We start from the raw sequence: 17,590 nt of genomic DNA, 5'->3' as shown, positions 1-17,590 counted from the left end.
TTTAGTAAATGGTCAAAAACAAGAAGAAATAAAAACACTGTTATGGTCGTTTAAATTTGATTAACAGGCTCAGAAATACTGACAATCCAGTCACAGTTTAGCAAGACTTGAATGAATTAGTGTTATTATTGATTTTTTGCAACCAGAAGTGTTTCTTTATGTTCCACTGTGTAGCAAACGCTGTTCATGGATTAAATGCACTTTCTTGATTCAACAGTGTTAATTCTAACTAATAAAATAACTATTAAACTGTTTATAAAACACTAAAGTCAGTGTGTGGTTTTTACTGAATACCAGTCACCATATCTTTCGTCTTTCAACTGTTCTTCTCTTCCTCTTAACTTTCATTTCTCTCTCTCTCTTTCTCTGTACCAACGACCCAGCGCCAACTTCCTGACACACACACACACACACACACACACACACACACTCATAAGCACAGCGTTGCTTTTTAGACTTTGAACACGCCCACGTATTCACACACACACACACACACACGTCATAAACCTGCTGAGTTGCAAACGCTCTCGCTTTCATCATTTCGTTTGAGCGACACCGCTGTGCACAGACACCGGCAGAGGTAATTATGTTCTTGTTGTAATGTGTGTGTTTGTGTTCCTAGTGATAAATGATGGAAGTCAATGTCCCAACAAGTCATTAGTGCTTACACTTATGTAACCCCGTCAAACTACAGACACGTGTGAGTCTCTGTGAAACCTAATCTGACCTACTGTACAAACCACCAATTTCCTAACGTACCATTCATTTTGCATTCTCTATTTTACAAACTAACACTGTTTTAAAATGGTATTAAAAAAAGTGTAAACATTCACTCATGTTCCCTTTAAGATAGACTGAACAAAACAGTGTCAAACATTCACCCTTTGACTTACAGTAACCTGCTGTTATACAATGACTGAGCACAACAAGTGGATGTCACTAAGTGGTTTATTAGTATATTTACTATATTATATGAATGTATTAAGCGACTTTGAATGTGTGAAAGTAAAAGTTTAACATTTTGGGAAATAGGCGTATTAACTGTTCTTGTCGAAGAAGATTGACGCAAATCTCATGTCTGTGTGGTAAATATGAAGCAACAGCCAGGACGTGGTTATCTTAGCTTAGCATAAAGACTGGAAACGGGTGGAAACAGCTAGCGCAGCTCTGTACCAAAGGTAGCAAAATCTGTCAGCAACTCTAAAGCTCCGTATAATAACAAAAGTGTCAAAAAAAAAACAGACAAATCACCGTTTTATGGGGGGTTGTGTACGACGGCGTTTAAAAAAAAAAGAGACAGAGCCGGAGGTTATTATGACGGCATATTAGTAAAAAAACAAATAATAATTACGGAGCCGGGTGAGGGGGAAAAAACTCACAAATTTGCGAGATTAAAGTCATAAATTTACAAGAAAAAAAACTTGGATATCATCTGAGATCAAAGTGGCAAATTTACGAGTCATAACATCATAAATTTATGTTAAAAAACTCTGAAAACTGAGCGAGACAAAGGTCCTGAAAGATACATATAAACGTTTTCTTTCATGTTCTTTGTGTTCTTTTGTGAACATAAGTACTAGAGGTTACAGGAAAGTAGAGACGAACAACTTCTATCTTTGACTACACAAAGTCGTGTCTTTTATTTCACACTAAAAACCAACCATTGAGATGACATTACTCTGACCACACTGCGTTACCATGGTTACACCCTGACACCTTTAACTGTGTCACTGTGTCAGTGTGAAAGGAAGCCGACACATAACATAACTGCTTGTGGAATCACAGATTATGGTGAATTATGTCCTTAGAGTTTTCTGAGAAGAGGGACGTCTGGCCTGCAACCCGGCCTCGGATAAACAGCGGAGAATGGATTAATGGAGAGTCCGCTAGTACAATATATATAATAATAATAATAATATATTTTACACGCTGCGGCTCATGTTACTGAAGGGTTTAACAGTGGTGCAAGTGTGATGAGGTTGATCCAACCTTGCAAAGTGAAGCGATGTGGTTCCTAAACAAAAATACTCCACTAGTTCTCCACTTCATTACCACGGTTTTGTATTTCCTGAGTTTTATTTTTCTTAAATTTACGACTTTATAATTTCGCAAATTTGTGAGTTTTTTCTCGTATATTTGCCACTTTAATCTCAGATAATATCCAAGTTTTTTCTCGAATATTACCCCACTTCCCCCCTTTTTTTTTTACCTACAATGGCTCTAATATGCCATAATATTTAGAGAAAAAACTCTGAATTTCCGAGATTAGAGTCGTAAATTTACGAGAAAAAATTCACAAATTTACAAGAAAAATTTCACAAATTTGCGAGAAAAAATTCACAAATTTATGACAAAAAAACTTGAATACTCTCTGAGATTATAAAGTATTTTTCTTTTCAAGGAACCACATATTATACATAGTATATTTTTATACTTTTTATGCACTCTGGCATCTTAAAGTACCAAAAAAATCCTATCGTGAATCAATTTAATTTCACTGTGAATTAAAAAATGGCCAGTGTGGTGGTCAGCATCCTATCACTGTACTATAATATACTATATTATACTATTGTAGTATATTATAGACAGTACACATACACACATTCACCATGTTGTTCTCTTTTCCCCTCACTGTTGTTCAAACAGGAAATGTTTGCTCTCATGGTTTTACTCAGCCACCTGTTAACCAAACCTAATCAAGGCGGCGGTTGCCGCGGTGACAATATATCCACTATGCCAGGAAGCTGATCTGCTGTTGTCTTATTGCTGATCTGTCTGATTTCTGCATCTGACATTTACATTTTCTCTCTTTATTGAAGCTCATACGGACACGACTGAAGTCAAGTTCATAGGAAAGTGAGTGTAATAACACGTTTTTGTGTCTTTATGTGACTCAGATGGAGTTCGCCTGCAGTCATGTTGTGTGTAATTGGAGGCCTGATGGAGCAGGTGAGTGCACTGATTTAACACTCTTTATTATGACAACATTTCTGCTGTCTTTGCTCCTAAACTTTGGATTAGAGCTGGGTGGTAAGGCCAAAATCTTCTGTCACAATAATATCTTGATAACCATATATATCACGTTATAGCATGTTTTCCGGTTATTAAAAAAAAAATAGTCTATACGAACTAATCACATACTCCTGTGTGAATTAAATACTTCTATTTTCTCATTTTAAAAACTTGAGTGCAAAATGAACATGACAGTTTTAAGTGAAATTATAGAGAAAATAAATAAATAAATATAGTTCTAGCATATATCACGATAGAAACGATAAAGAAAAACATGACATTTTTATATCATTTTGACGTAGTATATCGTCATATTGCCCAGCTTTCCTCTAGCTATTATATCATCAAACTCAACTGAGATTTAAAAAAAAAATTGCTCTTTTATTGATTTTTATTTCTGTTTTGTTAATGTTGCTCGTGTGTTTTTACTAGCTACATGTAACAGTAATAAATGTAATTTGTAATCAGTTACAGGAACTTAAAAAAATACAGTTACTAATGAAAATGTTGGTGTTTACTTTTGAACATATAATTCTGTGTTAAAAGCTTTTATAGCGTCTATTCTGTTGCTCCGTTCCGATCTTAATTCATGTTATATTGAAGAACTTTTAATAAAAGTAATCACTGTTGAGTGGTGTGAGGTTTACACAACACTTTTCAGCTTTATAACATTTGTTAAAAAAAAGTAATAAGTTACATTTCTTTGATGAAATTATTAAAATAGTTGCATTACTTACTACATTTTTAACAGGGTAACTATAGTAACTAGCCTATATGATAGGTAGTAGTAATGATAGTAGGATTATTCTAGCCTGGATTAACTGATTGACGTCCTTTCTCTATTGATCGTTGATCAATAACCCCAAAATATTGTGTATTTTACTATTTAGTTTTTTAGCATCTCTCTATATTTTTCCCAGCATCCACAGGTGTTTCTCTCATCGAGCGCCAGTACGACAACAGAGTGACTGTTGAACAGGAAGACGGTAACTTTCTCTTTCTTTCTCACTCAAAAACACGCAGCATTCATAAAGGTCAACGTATCTAAACTGTTGTTTTTCTGCTCATCACAATCTCAAGAGTATTGCAGAGAAACAACAGGAAAGCACGTTAAGCAGTAACGTGTGTGTGTGTGAGTGTGTGTGTGGGCATGCTTGCAAATGGAAGAGACGTGCAGTGCAGATGTACAGATAGCAATTGATGGAGGGGAAAGTCCACACACAGAAAAGGTTTCAGTTGATTAAATCCTCATTTAACCATGAAAAAGTGTGACAGTAATGTAGAAAAATACATTTATTCTGTTTATTTTGTCCCTCCATCCACAATAAGGAAGTGTTTCTCACCACAAAAACGTGGTCCAAGTGGATAAAACGCCACTTCCAACATGTAGTGTGGCTGAAAGTGGTGGAAGAAGTAGAAATACCACAGTCTAAAAACACTCCAGTAAAGTAAACTCAAGTAAAAGTACAGTAAAAATGTACTTAAAGGACTCATTATGCAGAATGGCTCCTTTCAAACTGTTATATATTATTATATATTATTCTAATATTCTGCATTAAAGGGGAAAAACATACTTTTTCAGTACTTGTGCTCATACATTTGGAGCGCCACAAACTGTGAAAAATGTGACAAAATCCAGTCAGTTGTTTTTGGGCTGTCTAGATCAGAAAACATGTGATTCAACGAGTCAATCAGATTTGTCTCCCCTTCCTATGTCACATGCAGGCTCATTAGAATATAACGCCCACAGCCAATCAGAGCAGACGGGGCTTTTCTTAAAGAGACAGGCGCTAAAACGGAGCGTTGCAGGCCGGGTCAAAAAAACACTTCCGTACTTACGTTACACCACTTCAGTAGTTATTTTAACCCAAACCACGATCTTTTCCTAAACCTAACTAAGTAGTTTTGTTACCTAAACCAAATAAAGTTGTTTCCTGTGAAGGCAGAAGTTTATTTTGAAAGGACTGCATGCATGTAAGGAGCGGAAATTGACACGTGTTCGTAGGAAAACGCACAAAAAATAAGGAATAACTTTGTCATACGAACCGCTGTATGAGGATACGTTGAGCATAAACATGTTTTTTATGTAAAAAGTAACTATAAGTGTAATAATTGTAGCGGAGTAGACCTATAAAGTAGCATAGAATGAAAATACTCAAAGTAGTCATGTGTTTTACTCTATAATTACCCAATACTTTACAGTAATTACTGGTAATTTTACCACTACAACTTGTTAAGTCTGATATAATTACCGACCAAACGTCTTTAATCTGCTTCAGTTTTACCCTGTAATTACTTTTACAGTAATTCCTGGTAATTCTACTACTACAACTTGTCATTATAGTGATTTTACTGATTTAACTTAACTATTATTTCCTGGCAATTTGTTCACATTACTAGGTCATTAACAGCCTGTAAATTAAAGGGTTACTAAAATGTTCTGCAGGTCGATAATCAACATTTTAAGATTTCTGTCCAGGACCAGGCTTGTCCTCAGATTAGATGATATAACAACTAATCGTGGATCAGTTTGAGCATGCCGTGCAGCATTTTATTGATGTTAAAACACGTCACAATCTTTTCCCTTTCTTTCTCCAGATGCAGTTCCTCCTCCGCTGCCTCCTCGTCGGCTCAGAAAGCCTCGGCCAACGTCTCTGCCTCTCCCTCCTCTCCCTCCTCTCCCCTCCGCTCGGCCTCCTCTCCCTCCTCACTCCCTCCCTCCTCTCCCCTCCGCTCGGCCTCCTCTCCCTCCTCACTCCCTCCCTCCCCCCGTCCCGCCAAGACGTGAGCTCCGTTTTGCTAAATCACGATTCAAAGTTTCATTCGCTGTTTGCCTTTTTCACATTCCTTTGTCGTGTTTCATCAGTCGACAAGGAAGGAGAAATCAGGCTGAGAGCCAACGTCAACGTCGTCTCGCTCAGTGTTGGAAAGCTGGTGGACATCAGACAAGGTCAGAGGTCACCAAAATACACACATACACACCTGCTCCATTGTTTATTTTTTAATTAATCTCCTTCTCTAACCAGCCTCAGGCATGGAGAGCTTTCAGAGCCCATTGATTTGTGGGAAATGTAGTGCTGCCTTGTCATGTCTGAGTTCTATACAGAGCAACGTGAGTGGAACTGTCATAACTTTTCTTTCTTTCTCTTGAGATTTGGTTTAAGCAAACGAACTGTGAAATAAAATAATAATACATCTCCTCCTGTTGTTCAGGTGTGGGTGTGTGAGTTCTGCGGATGTGAAAACGCTGTAAACGACAGCGTGACAAGAGTGTGTGTCGGTCAGCGGGCAGGTGTGCGCAGCGACGACCTTTACCTGCCGAACCACAGCGACGACGACTACCAGAACCTGGAGGACACTCTGGTGGTGTTCTGTGTGGACATTTCTGGCAGCATGATTGTCACTACAGAGGTGTGTGTGTGTGTCTGTGTGCGTGTGTGTGTGTGTGTGTGTGTGTGTGTGTGTGTAAAAACAGCGCTGTAAGACATATTCAGATCATTTACTTAAGAAAAAGTATCAATGCATTAACGTAAAAATGCACCATTGCAAGTAAAATTCCTGCAATTATTATCCCACTTAAGCAAAGCACAGCAAAAGTTCTGCAGAAAAGATCACCATATCATTATATATATATATATATGACATTATTAGATTGTTAATACTGATGCATCAATGCATAAGTAGTATTTCTCTGATAGACTGTATATAAGAAGTGGACGTAGTCTCCGTGACGTCACCCATTGGTTTGTGAACTGACGTTTTGAAGCCTTGACTTCGTCATTTTGGACGTCGCCATCTCGTTTTTTTGCGTTCGCTATCTTGGTTTTTGGCCGTCACCGTCTTGTGTTTTGGATGTCACCATGTCACCTTTGGAAGTCGTCATCTTGGATTTTGGCCTTCGCCATCTTGTTTTTTTTATGTCAGCATCTTGTTTTTTGGCCGTTGCCACCTTGGTTTTTGGATTTGGCCATCTTGGCCTTTGGAAGTCGTCATCATGGTTTTTGGCTTTCACCATCTTGTTTTTTCGATGTCAGCATCTTGTTTTTTGGACGTTGCCATTTTATTTTTTGGCCATCGACATCTTGTTTTTTGGGCGTCTCCATGTTGGTTTTTATCCGTCACCATCTTGGGTTTGGCCGTCAGCATCTTGTTTTTTGGCTAATGCCAGCTTGTTTTTTTGCAACCAGAAGTGGGTCACGAGAGGGTGGAGCTAAGTACAACCGAACGCTGAAAAATACATTTTTAGGTGACCAAAAAGATTACAATTAACTGTCATGAACAGAAAACACAATGTGAAAGTGCCAACAATCACCAACAATCCAACCACACTTTGGTTGGAGACTAAATTAATCTTAAATCACCAGAGTGTATATGTGAAATCCCCCCCGTGAATCTTTACACGTGAAGAGAGATAACAGTCATATCATCTTCCTAACAGGTTCCATCCAGCAGTGGATCTCCAACATACATATCCAGACTAGAGGTGAGAGGTTGATTTGTTGTTTGTTCGGTTCACTACTGAATCGCTGAGGGGCTGAATACACTCTTTACCCGTTGTAATATATATGTGGTGGTGTAAAAAAATGATTTTGTTAAAAGACTATTGCTGTTGTTTTTTCCTGACAGGGTATCCAGGATGCCCTCCAGAGGGCGCTATTATCCCTGCTGCAGCAGTCGCCCCGCAGGAGAGTGGCAATGGTCACGTTCAACGATGAGGTAGTTAATACAAGTTATTCATTTATAATCTACAAATAGAACAAGGAAATAAATAATTGTAATAACTTTTATAGGTTTTTTTAATTTTTAGATTTTATAGCTTCTTTAAATATATATTTGATTATTTTTTTGCTTTTCATACGTATAATTTTACTTACTTTACTTCACTTTTATGTTTTATTCAAGATTCAACATACCTTTATTGTTACTTCTCGATTAATATATTAAGAATAAGGGAGTCAAATTCTTTGGTTTTGGCTACTCGACATTGCAGCATAATAGCAATAAGCGAACAATAAAAAAACCTAACAATAAAAAGTCATTAAAAATGGCAATAATACAATAAAAACACAATATAATAATAAAATAATATTAGAAATAATGAGCATATGGTATATAATAAATAATGTGCATATAGTGCGCACATTATTTATCATATACCATATGCTCATTATTTATAATATTTTCTTTTTAATAATATATATAATAATAATACAATTATAATAATATAATAAATTAATAATATTGGAAACAATAATAATAAAAATAGAAATAATAATATTGGAAATAATAATAATACAAATTGAAATAATAATGATACAATATGATATTAGAAATAATGAACATATGGTATATAGTATAATTACGATACCGTAACAAAAGCAAGATTATCGCGCTCTGTGGAAGGAATTGTTTTTCTTCTTTTTTAGTGCAATCAAGCTTTTAATGTCTAATATAAATACTGCCATACTTAAATACCCATTGTTTTTTTTACAGGTAGTAATATATGGTGATGGTACTAGTACTCCTCTCACTCTCAGGGACTGGGCGTTGGTCGACTACAACCACATATGGCAAGAGAGCGTGGCTTATAACATCCCACACTGTATAGCTGAGACGTACCAGCAGCTAGTACAGCGGGTCAAAGAGTAAGTGGCAGGTTAAATTCTCTTTATACTTTATAATACCATCACTGTGGTACAGAACTTTGTTTTTAATATCATATATGTGTGTCCAGCCTCAGGGAACATGGCGCTACGTGTCTCGGTCCTGCAGCGTTAGCCTCGGTTGCCATGGCGTCGAGGTACCCCGGGTCAAAGGTGAGTGAGTCTATCACTGTGGGGGCAAAAAAGACAAGGAGACTTGTGGGTAATGGAGTTCCTTATCTTCTGTGTTCTGCAGGTGATTTTGTGTACTGACGGCAGAGCCAACATCGGACTGGGTGAGATGGAGGAAACTCCCTCTCTGCCCTCCTCTCTCCTCACTCCATATTTCTACAGGCAGCTGGCTCTCCAGGCTGTAGATAGTGGGTGAGGATAGTAAAACATGTGTATGTTAATCTCATTAAATGAAATGTTAAAATAATAGTAGAATAAAATACTCTTTCTTTTCTTCTCCCAGAGTCATTATATCAGTAATGACATTTGAAGGGACAGATTGTCGCTTGGCTGACGTCGGGAGACTCGCAGACACTACTGGAGGAAGGGTGAGTCACACATTCACATAGCTGCTGGCACTGAGGAACATATTTAATGTGAATGAATGTCCTGGATGTGGAGAGAGTACAGAAACATTCTTCTCAAGAAGGTGGAACCAGGACTTGACTTGAAAATGCACAAGAAGAAGTACAAGCTGTACTTAAACATGGTTGTTTAATGATTCAGGAGCTGGCAGTAGTGAACAGTTTGTTCACATTACCAGTCGCTGCAGCTTCTAGAAAGAATACCTATTTCCTATGAACAGGGAGATGTTAGCTGAATACCTCTGTAAAATAACTTATTCGTGGTTTTGCATGTTTTAATAACAACAATGTATAAGTGTCAGAAAGATGTGATGTATCTTGTTTCCAAGATATTCAACCATCCAACAAGCACTTCTGATGGCATACAGCCTTACAGATTCACTAGTGAGACATCAGAGAATAAGCGGCGACGGAGGCCAACTGTTGCGTCGCCTCACGTCGCCTGTGTCTTGGCCAAAAAGTTGCACTTGAACACACCGCAAAGACGACCGCCAACGACCGACTACCACGAATGTTCTGCGCCTGAGTGAGAGGAAATAACTGCACATCAGCAGGTCGTGGTAGTCTGTATTCGTCTAAGGGAAAACGGAAGACCAAGGACTGTGGATATACAAGCCGTTGTTATGATACGATCATTTTCACACCACACTCACTCACCACTTAGATTCATTCCAGATGGCCACGTCGTTGTGAAAGTACTAAATGCTGAGTTAACCGAAAAGTCGCCCACACAGGCCAACTAGTGCCAACGCGGCGCAAAAACTAAGATAACAGATGCTCACCCGCATCCCGAAATTGGCCGACGGACGACCATGGTGTGTCAGAGCCTTTATTCTTTCTGTTATCCTAAGTTATGAATATTAACTGGCAGAGACTTGAAACTTGTTGGAGATTACTAATCTAACATAGCGAACAATGTCTCACCTTTATTTTGTTTCAATGTTTCATGATCTTCTCCTAATAGTGCATTTGTGAGTAGGATTAGATTATATAAGTATGTAAATGTTATGAATAAATAAACTTGACTTATACAACTTGCTAATTTTTTTAAACCTGTTCCCTCTCCTGCACAGGTGAACATCGTGAGCATCGGTACCGTTGCCACAGAGATCCAGTCAGCCTCCATGGACAACATCCTAGCAACGGGAGTCACGGCAACGCTGCATGGTCCTGATGGAGTGTGAGTGGTGACTGACACCAAAAATACAGTAACAGCAACATGGACACCAAAATAATCCCTGGTCCAGTGCTCCATACTAACACTTTAGCAGTCACCAATAATGTATATAACATGGTGTATATTCAATATGAATATGCCCAAATCCATGCATTCATCTCTTTCCTATTCATTTGCAAGTATGTCGAGAAACGTAGCTCTTTAATGGTGATTTTTAATTATTTTCTCTCTCTTTCTCTGTAGGTATTTTCCCTATGACGACAAAAACAATCACAACCTGGTGAGAGAGATTGGGAATGTGACCAAGGGACTGGAGATCACCATCCAGTTTGCTGTAAAACCAGAGTTCATGGAAGGTAAGACATGCAAAATCAAGAAGGTTTACACCGCTATGTGGGGACCGTGTCCTGGCAGCCCACCGACACTGTGGGGACTCACATCCAGTAAATGTCAATGTGTGTGTGACAGTTTTCCTTCAGAGGGACACACTTCCTTTCCAACTCCAGCTGAGCTTCAAGACCAGAGACCAAGACAGAGTCACTCGCGTTATTACTGAACAGCGACCGGTTACTACCTGCAGGTAAACACCGTAGGGTTGAATACTGAACTTGCAACTTTTGTAGTATTTGTAGAAAACAAAACTGTCATAGTTGACGCCAACGTCTATGATTATTAGTTGTGTTACCATATTCTTTGATCATATATTGAAGTCTGAAAAGGTTTTTGTCCCAAAAGAAATGTTTATACTCAAAGTAATGCTTTGTAATTTATTGAAAAAGGTATAATTTTTAATATCACTGTTGAAACTCTTTCTCTTCCCTCACGTCCTCTCTCTGAAGTCGGGTTTGGGCTGGCAGCCTCAACATGGCGGTGCTTGGCGTTCACTGTGCTCAACTCTGTGCCAGTTTAGCCATGGAGGGTCGAGTGCAGGAAGCACAGAAGCAACTAAAAGCACAGCAAGACCTGCACGATCAAATCAGGTATGACGATGACAATATAGTAAAAACAAACAAACAAAGGTTGAATGGCAGGATGTCAACGCATTGACAATATGTTGCTATGGCGATGCATTTAATTGAACTTAAAGAAAAGGACCTTTATTTCCATTTGAGATCATATTCATATGATATATCTAATTACAAACAATACAAGACAGAAATATTTCATTTTTTTATTAACACGTTTGCTGTACGCTCATGACTTGTGTGTGTAGATGGTTGGTTTACATGACATGTGGGGACCTGTCAGCCCACCCACATTATGGGGACTCTGACCTAGTGTCCCTGTTTCGGTGTGTACATGTGCACCAACCTTCACACAGTGTGGGCTATCATCTCCAATGTCCACCTCACCATTAACTGACTATTTTGCAGGTGTGATGGTTAAGGTTACGCTATGTTGACACTACAAGCGATAAAGCAACAAAACAGCCAAGCGTAGCCACCGACATTGTCGCAGAGTCGCCGATGAAGTGTTACTCAAGTGCTTGTTGATGTTATGTTGTTTAAATAGCGCTGTAGACTATCTAACGGCAAGAATACGTTTTTCTTCCATGTTTTAGATCCTAATGGAACAGTGGGGAAATAGAAGGAGACCCGAAATGGTGAAAAAAAACCATCATTAGTTGATGCTTCACCGTGACATTGGAGCGTTAAAACTTAGATTTTTAGCGCATCATGCCCGTCAGACAGCGACAAGTGTTAGGTGTCAGTTTGTAGCTTCGTTTCACCGGCTTCTGTTGAAAACGACTTGTATAGCCTGTTGATTTGTGGCTCATAGTGTGAACATAGCACTAGTATCACTTCCTCTTTCTGCCCCATAGTAAGCAGAGGCCAATGCAAAAGGAAGACAGTATCTATGGCAACTGGATGGACACCATGACATTAATCTGTGAAGACATCACCACGGAAACCCAGGTATAATCATACACTTAATTTATCAATGAAGCCAATTAATTGATATTTAATAGTAATAGTGAAATGATTTTATCAGTAACAGAAATAAAACATAAATTTTATGTCAGTTTTATCAGATTTATTTATTATTACCTCTGCGGTTATGTTGCAGTCCTGTTTGTCTGTTATTGAGCAGGATATCTAAAAATATATCTCTTTTAAAAGTACTCCTAAAATGTATAAAGTAATAGTTTGACATTTTGGGAAATACACTTCCTTGCCAAGAGTTAGATGAGAAGATTGGTACTGCTGTCAACTTTACCTACCAGAACCTCTAAAACTCACTAATTAACACATTATATATTGTGTTTAATCCATACGAAAACAATGACAACTACTCCCCTACTTACTGATTTCTTATGTATTTCCCCCTGCAGCCTCTCTCCGATGAAGCAGCGAAGGTAATGTACCAGATGAAGAGAGCCAGCAGTGTCAACAACAACCGCAGCAACGCAAGTGAGACCCAGAAGAAGACTAGGAGGAAGAAAAAGACTCTTGTGGAAGGAATGTAAATAAATCAGTCATCCACAAATATGGAGACTTGATGTCATATTTAGCCATGTTGGCTCACAACTGAAGAAGATTGTTCATCAGCGATATAACTATGACTTAAAGGTTGATTGTAAACTCAACTTTTAGTCAGGGATCAGGACTGAAAGCAGCAAGATCAGGCACACCAGTCGCAAGAAAAGACGTATGAATGACACGATAAATCGCAAGGCGTTTCATGTGCAATAAGAACGTCGTTCTTGCTTTTGGCGTGTCATGTGTACGCTGTGCTGACTGCAATGTAAACACGTCCACGTAAATATGCTACGCTCAGAGCTAGTGACGTAGAATACAGTATATAGTGAGAAAGACTGCTGGGAGGGGAGGTGGATCGGTCAAACAAATACAGGAAGCCGGTGTATTGTTTTGTAAGTTACGTTAGTGACGTTAGTGATGTGTTTTCTGTACTTAATTTACAATGTTTCTGTGCATTTTTTACTTGGTTTACATACTTATTTTAAGCCCAACCATGATGTGATTTTGTTGCCAAAACATAACAGCGGAGATTACCGTAGTTTTGTTGCATGGTGTACAAACGAAACAAGAAAAACCTCAAATGTGTTCTCATGACGCGCGTAATGTCCTTGTAATCTTGTGCTATAGAGTGCTACAGGAATGAGTCCTAAAACCCGGAAATGAGTTAGCATTTTAGCACTTCCTGTTCCTTTGTCTGGAAGTTGATGGGTTTTTAGTTAGATGCCTGAAATAAGGTCTGTGGTTAACACAAGCTGAAGAGATTTTAACATTTTCTTCTACAATATAAAATACATCAATAAATATCCCACAAGTGAATTTTGAAACCATTATGTTTCTTTAAAAATGCGGTTGCTAATAAGTGGTTCATGTTTATTACCTAACGTTAGCTTTCTACTTCTCACACTTCAAAAATCATAAAAGTGGTGTTCATTTGTGGAGATTATCTTGCTGAACAAAACATGTAAGTATCATAAACGTTTGTTTGCCACAGAGCTTATTTTATGCGATAATCGCAAACCCAATGCAAAAATCCAATTGGCTTTTTGTCGAGGGAACCAAGTGCGATGCTAACTTCCTGGTTGGCCTACAAACATACGTCATCCCTGGGGCACTCTATTTAAACGCCTTCCCATAAGATCAGGTCAGATCAGGACAGTGACACAACTTCCCAGAACGACGGGGAACATAAACAAATAATACATCAGGACTGTGCCAGATAGAAAATTAAATATCACCCATGAGAAAGTTAGCCAAGCTATATTGTATTTATTTGTATTCCTGTTTTATAGGAAATATAATTAATGAAAGGGAACATATCAACTTGTTTCATGTCAAATAAGATACTTCTTTTGAAGTAATTCACTGCCTCAACTCAATCAATAAAAACGTCATATACTGTATTTATAAGATTCATTTGTACAATTGTACTGACATCCTCTTTGACCTAACTTCACTGGCCCTTTAAAATGTTTATGCATATTCAGTAAAAATGTGTTATCCTTAAATGACCCTTTAAGGATATTTGTTTGTTAGACAAACAAACACACTCATACTATCAGGGCTAGTTGCCTAGTGGGTGTGTCTCTGAATGCATCATTATCTAAAGTTTAGATGATGTGATATTGTGGGTTTCTTGGAATGTTTTTGGCGTCATTGTGAGAGCTGACGTAGACACGCTTGCATAGGATGATTTACTGCATGTACGAGCATAGGCGTTTGGTTGGGTGTGTTTCTGGCGGAGTCTTACCTGGCACAGTGACGTAGAAGGATTTCTTTTTTTGTTGTGCATATGTACAAGCTGTCGCTGAAGGCTGTGTTAGTAGTTCAAAGCATTCGGTCATATGTCTTGTCATGTTGCTGTGCCTTCTTCTTTTGAAGGTTGCAAAGAATTCCCACTTAACACACAGAGGTAAATACTGTACCTATGGTGTGTTCAGGCGGTCAAGTTGTACATTTTAGTTTAGCACCAGGAAGTTGTTGTTGAGGAGGGACATACTGTTCTACATGCTTGGAGGTGGAGCTCAGCTCATTGTTTACCTGTCCAGCCCACAAATTTACGGCTTTGGGTGCTCTCATGGCATCATTTTCGCCCAAAGCAGGCAGCTGTTTCCCGAGAAAGACTGTAAAAAACCCAACTGTGCAGTTCCTGCTCAGCTCCAAACAGCCTAGAGACTGTTAGCAATTAGCTGGTGAACAAAGTGGAGCGCTTTGCAGCTAAAGAGACAGATATTTCCCTCAGAGAGATATTCCCAGACTTACATTCATCAGGTAATCACACTCCAAATGAATGACTATGATGCTCCGTAACTGCTGGTTGTGTAAATAAGCAATTGCTTGCATTGCAATTTGGGGGATTCAAGATTCAAGATTCAAGATTCAAGATGTTTATTGTCACGCCGGTTATACAAGTACAATCGTGTGAAATACTTTTGCTGGGAAGCTCCATTAAAAATAATAAGTTATATTACATTAATAAAATGAAATACTTTGTACAAGGCATATTAATTGTTTGCTGTCTTGCAGAGTTAGTCCAGGATGTGATTAGCCGAGCTTAAGTCAAAGACACACAAAGGGGAATAAAAGAAGCCTTCCAACCACTAAAAACTCTTCTCTTATTCACATGTAGTATCTTACTAGCTAACAAGCGAGTCACCAAAACAACAAAGAGCCACATTGAAACACTAGCAACTTCTGAGTCGACAACAGTAAAGTATAGGGCATAGACTGTATATAAGAAGTGGACGTAGTCACCCATTGGTTTGTGGACTACTGTTTTGAAGCCTTGAGTTCACCATCTTGGTTTCAGGCTGCCGCCATCTTGGTTTCAGGCTGCCACCGTCTTTGTTTTTGGCCATCGCCATCTCGTTTTTTTTGCAACCAGAAGTGACACGAGAGGCTGGAGCCAAGTACAACCGAACGCTGAATAAGATAGTTGTAGGCGACCAAAATGTAACTTTCAGGAACTGAAAACACTGTGAAAGGGTTAAAGTTGTAAAACGAAAAAGACAACAGACAACTCCCAGACTATCGCCATCTTGTTTTTTGGCAGTCACCATGGTCGAAGGCCACCGTAGTTCACCAACACACTAATGTGAGCCGCAGAGTGCAAAACTGTGGTACCGCCAGCCGTCGTCTTACACATCTTGACTTACCACAGTCTTGGAAAGGGAGGAGTGAGAGGAATTGGTACTCATTTGGTTGCAATCTGCAACCACACCACTAGATGTCACCAAATCCTACACACTGTGCCTTTTAAAAGTTTTGTTCACAACTTCTGCTGCCTCCAACTGGCAGAGAAAAAACTAATATTTGTTGCAGTTATTGCAAGTAAAACTGTACATTACACCTCTATTTAGGAATTCACAGAACTTCATGTACCTTTCCTTGTGCCATTCAATAACACCATGATGTCATAACGAAGACTAGAGGAAAACAGACTTGGCATGTGTCAAATCAAACGTCTGTTATCACCCGGCTGCTGTGGTGCAATAGCTCTCGACGAAAAACACGGTGCGGAATGTACAAGAGGAAAAGCACTGATGGTGCTGCTGATCAGTAGATAGTTACAGTGAAGGAAATTTACCTGAAGTTACATCCTATTTACTTGTTTTTCAGAATAGGAATACTCAAAAATACTTTTTTGTTCCCCAGGGGGAAATTGGGTTACATTACTGTTGTTCCATTTTAGAATAAATATATATATTAACATAGAGAATTTATAAGAAATAAGAAATGTATGTCTGTAAAAAGTAGTATGTAGAAATGTAATAGTATGTCAAAATGTGTGCATTATACTACAGTATATAACAATAAATATGTAAAAATAGAAATATTTAAAACAATATGTATACTACGATATACAACAATAGTGTAAATACTTCCACTACATTTCATTTCCACGACATTTCACAGGGAAATATTGCAGTATTTACTAAAATAGATGTAATACGTTCTAGGTATTTTGCAGGTTAAGATTTTACATACAAAATTTCATTAAAATGCTGCATACACATTAATTAGCATTATTACACAGCTTTGTTGAATACTCGATTCTGATTGGTCAATCACAGCGTTCTACAGTGTGTTATTTCTTTATAACAGACCGTTGCTATGTATAACAGACCGTTGCTATGGGTGTAGTTCTAATATCGGACTCTGGCGGACCGTTTTTGTGTCAAATTATTGATTTCTTAAGTAAGTAGCCGTGTAATAAGAGGGATAATGTACAGCTAGCGGGGCATTGTTGTGAAATAAACCACCTTTGCGTCGGGGCTGCATCGCCCTGTCGGGGTTTATTTCACAATAATGGACCGGCTCGCTGTACATTATCCCTTACATAACAACCCAGCAATATGCTCCTATAATATACTGCTGTATACTTTTTAAATATTATATAGTGTTGTCAGAAATATCATAATTACAGGTTGATCACACATCAAGAAAGACAGTTTGATTTAGACTAAAACTGAACAGTTAAAGAAGATGTTTTTGTAACAAAGCCCAGCATCCTGTTTGGGTACAAGTTGTCTGAGAGTCGGCTTATCTCTCTCTGGAGATAGCAGATCATTTGCTGAAAGGAATGTGATATGCCTGACTGGTCAAAACAGCCTACACAGGGAGAAAGCAAACAAACAAAGGCACACAAAAACACTAGACGCAGAGTTGAAAGGGAGCCGAATCACA

General features: G+C 38.4%; 1 protein-coding gene across 1 annotated transcript; it reads left to right on the top strand.

Annotated features, from left to right (window-relative positions):
- The first annotated feature begins 477 nt into the window (after positions 1-477).
- LOC141761031 (circularly permutated Ras protein 1) lies at positions 478-12,914 on the top strand. Its single transcript, XM_074624214.1, has 19 exons — positions 478-580; positions 2,898-2,949; positions 3,933-3,998; positions 5,611-5,796; positions 5,879-5,962; positions 6,039-6,124; positions 6,226-6,423; positions 7,451-7,495; positions 7,639-7,728; positions 8,506-8,657; positions 8,747-8,828; positions 8,911-9,038; positions 9,130-9,214; positions 10,324-10,430; positions 10,671-10,783; positions 10,896-11,007; positions 11,267-11,407; positions 12,250-12,343; positions 12,760-12,914. Exons 2-19 carry the CDS (start codon positions 2,898-2,900, stop codon positions 12,892-12,894), a joined length of 1,956 nt encoding a protein of 651 aa, XP_074480315.1. The 5' UTR covers positions 478-580; the 3' UTR covers positions 12,895-12,914.
- The last annotated feature ends 4,676 nt before the right edge of the window (positions 12,915-17,590 follow it).

The sequence above is a fragment of the Sebastes fasciatus genome, chromosome 22, assembly GCF_043250625.1.
Source record: "Sebastes fasciatus isolate fSebFas1 chromosome 22, fSebFas1.pri, whole genome shotgun sequence".
Classification (NCBI taxonomy): domain Eukaryota; kingdom Metazoa; phylum Chordata; class Actinopteri; order Perciformes; family Sebastidae; genus Sebastes; species Sebastes fasciatus.
The sequence above is the reverse complement of the archived record's forward strand: the minus strand, read 5'-3'. Positions and strand labels throughout refer to the sequence as shown.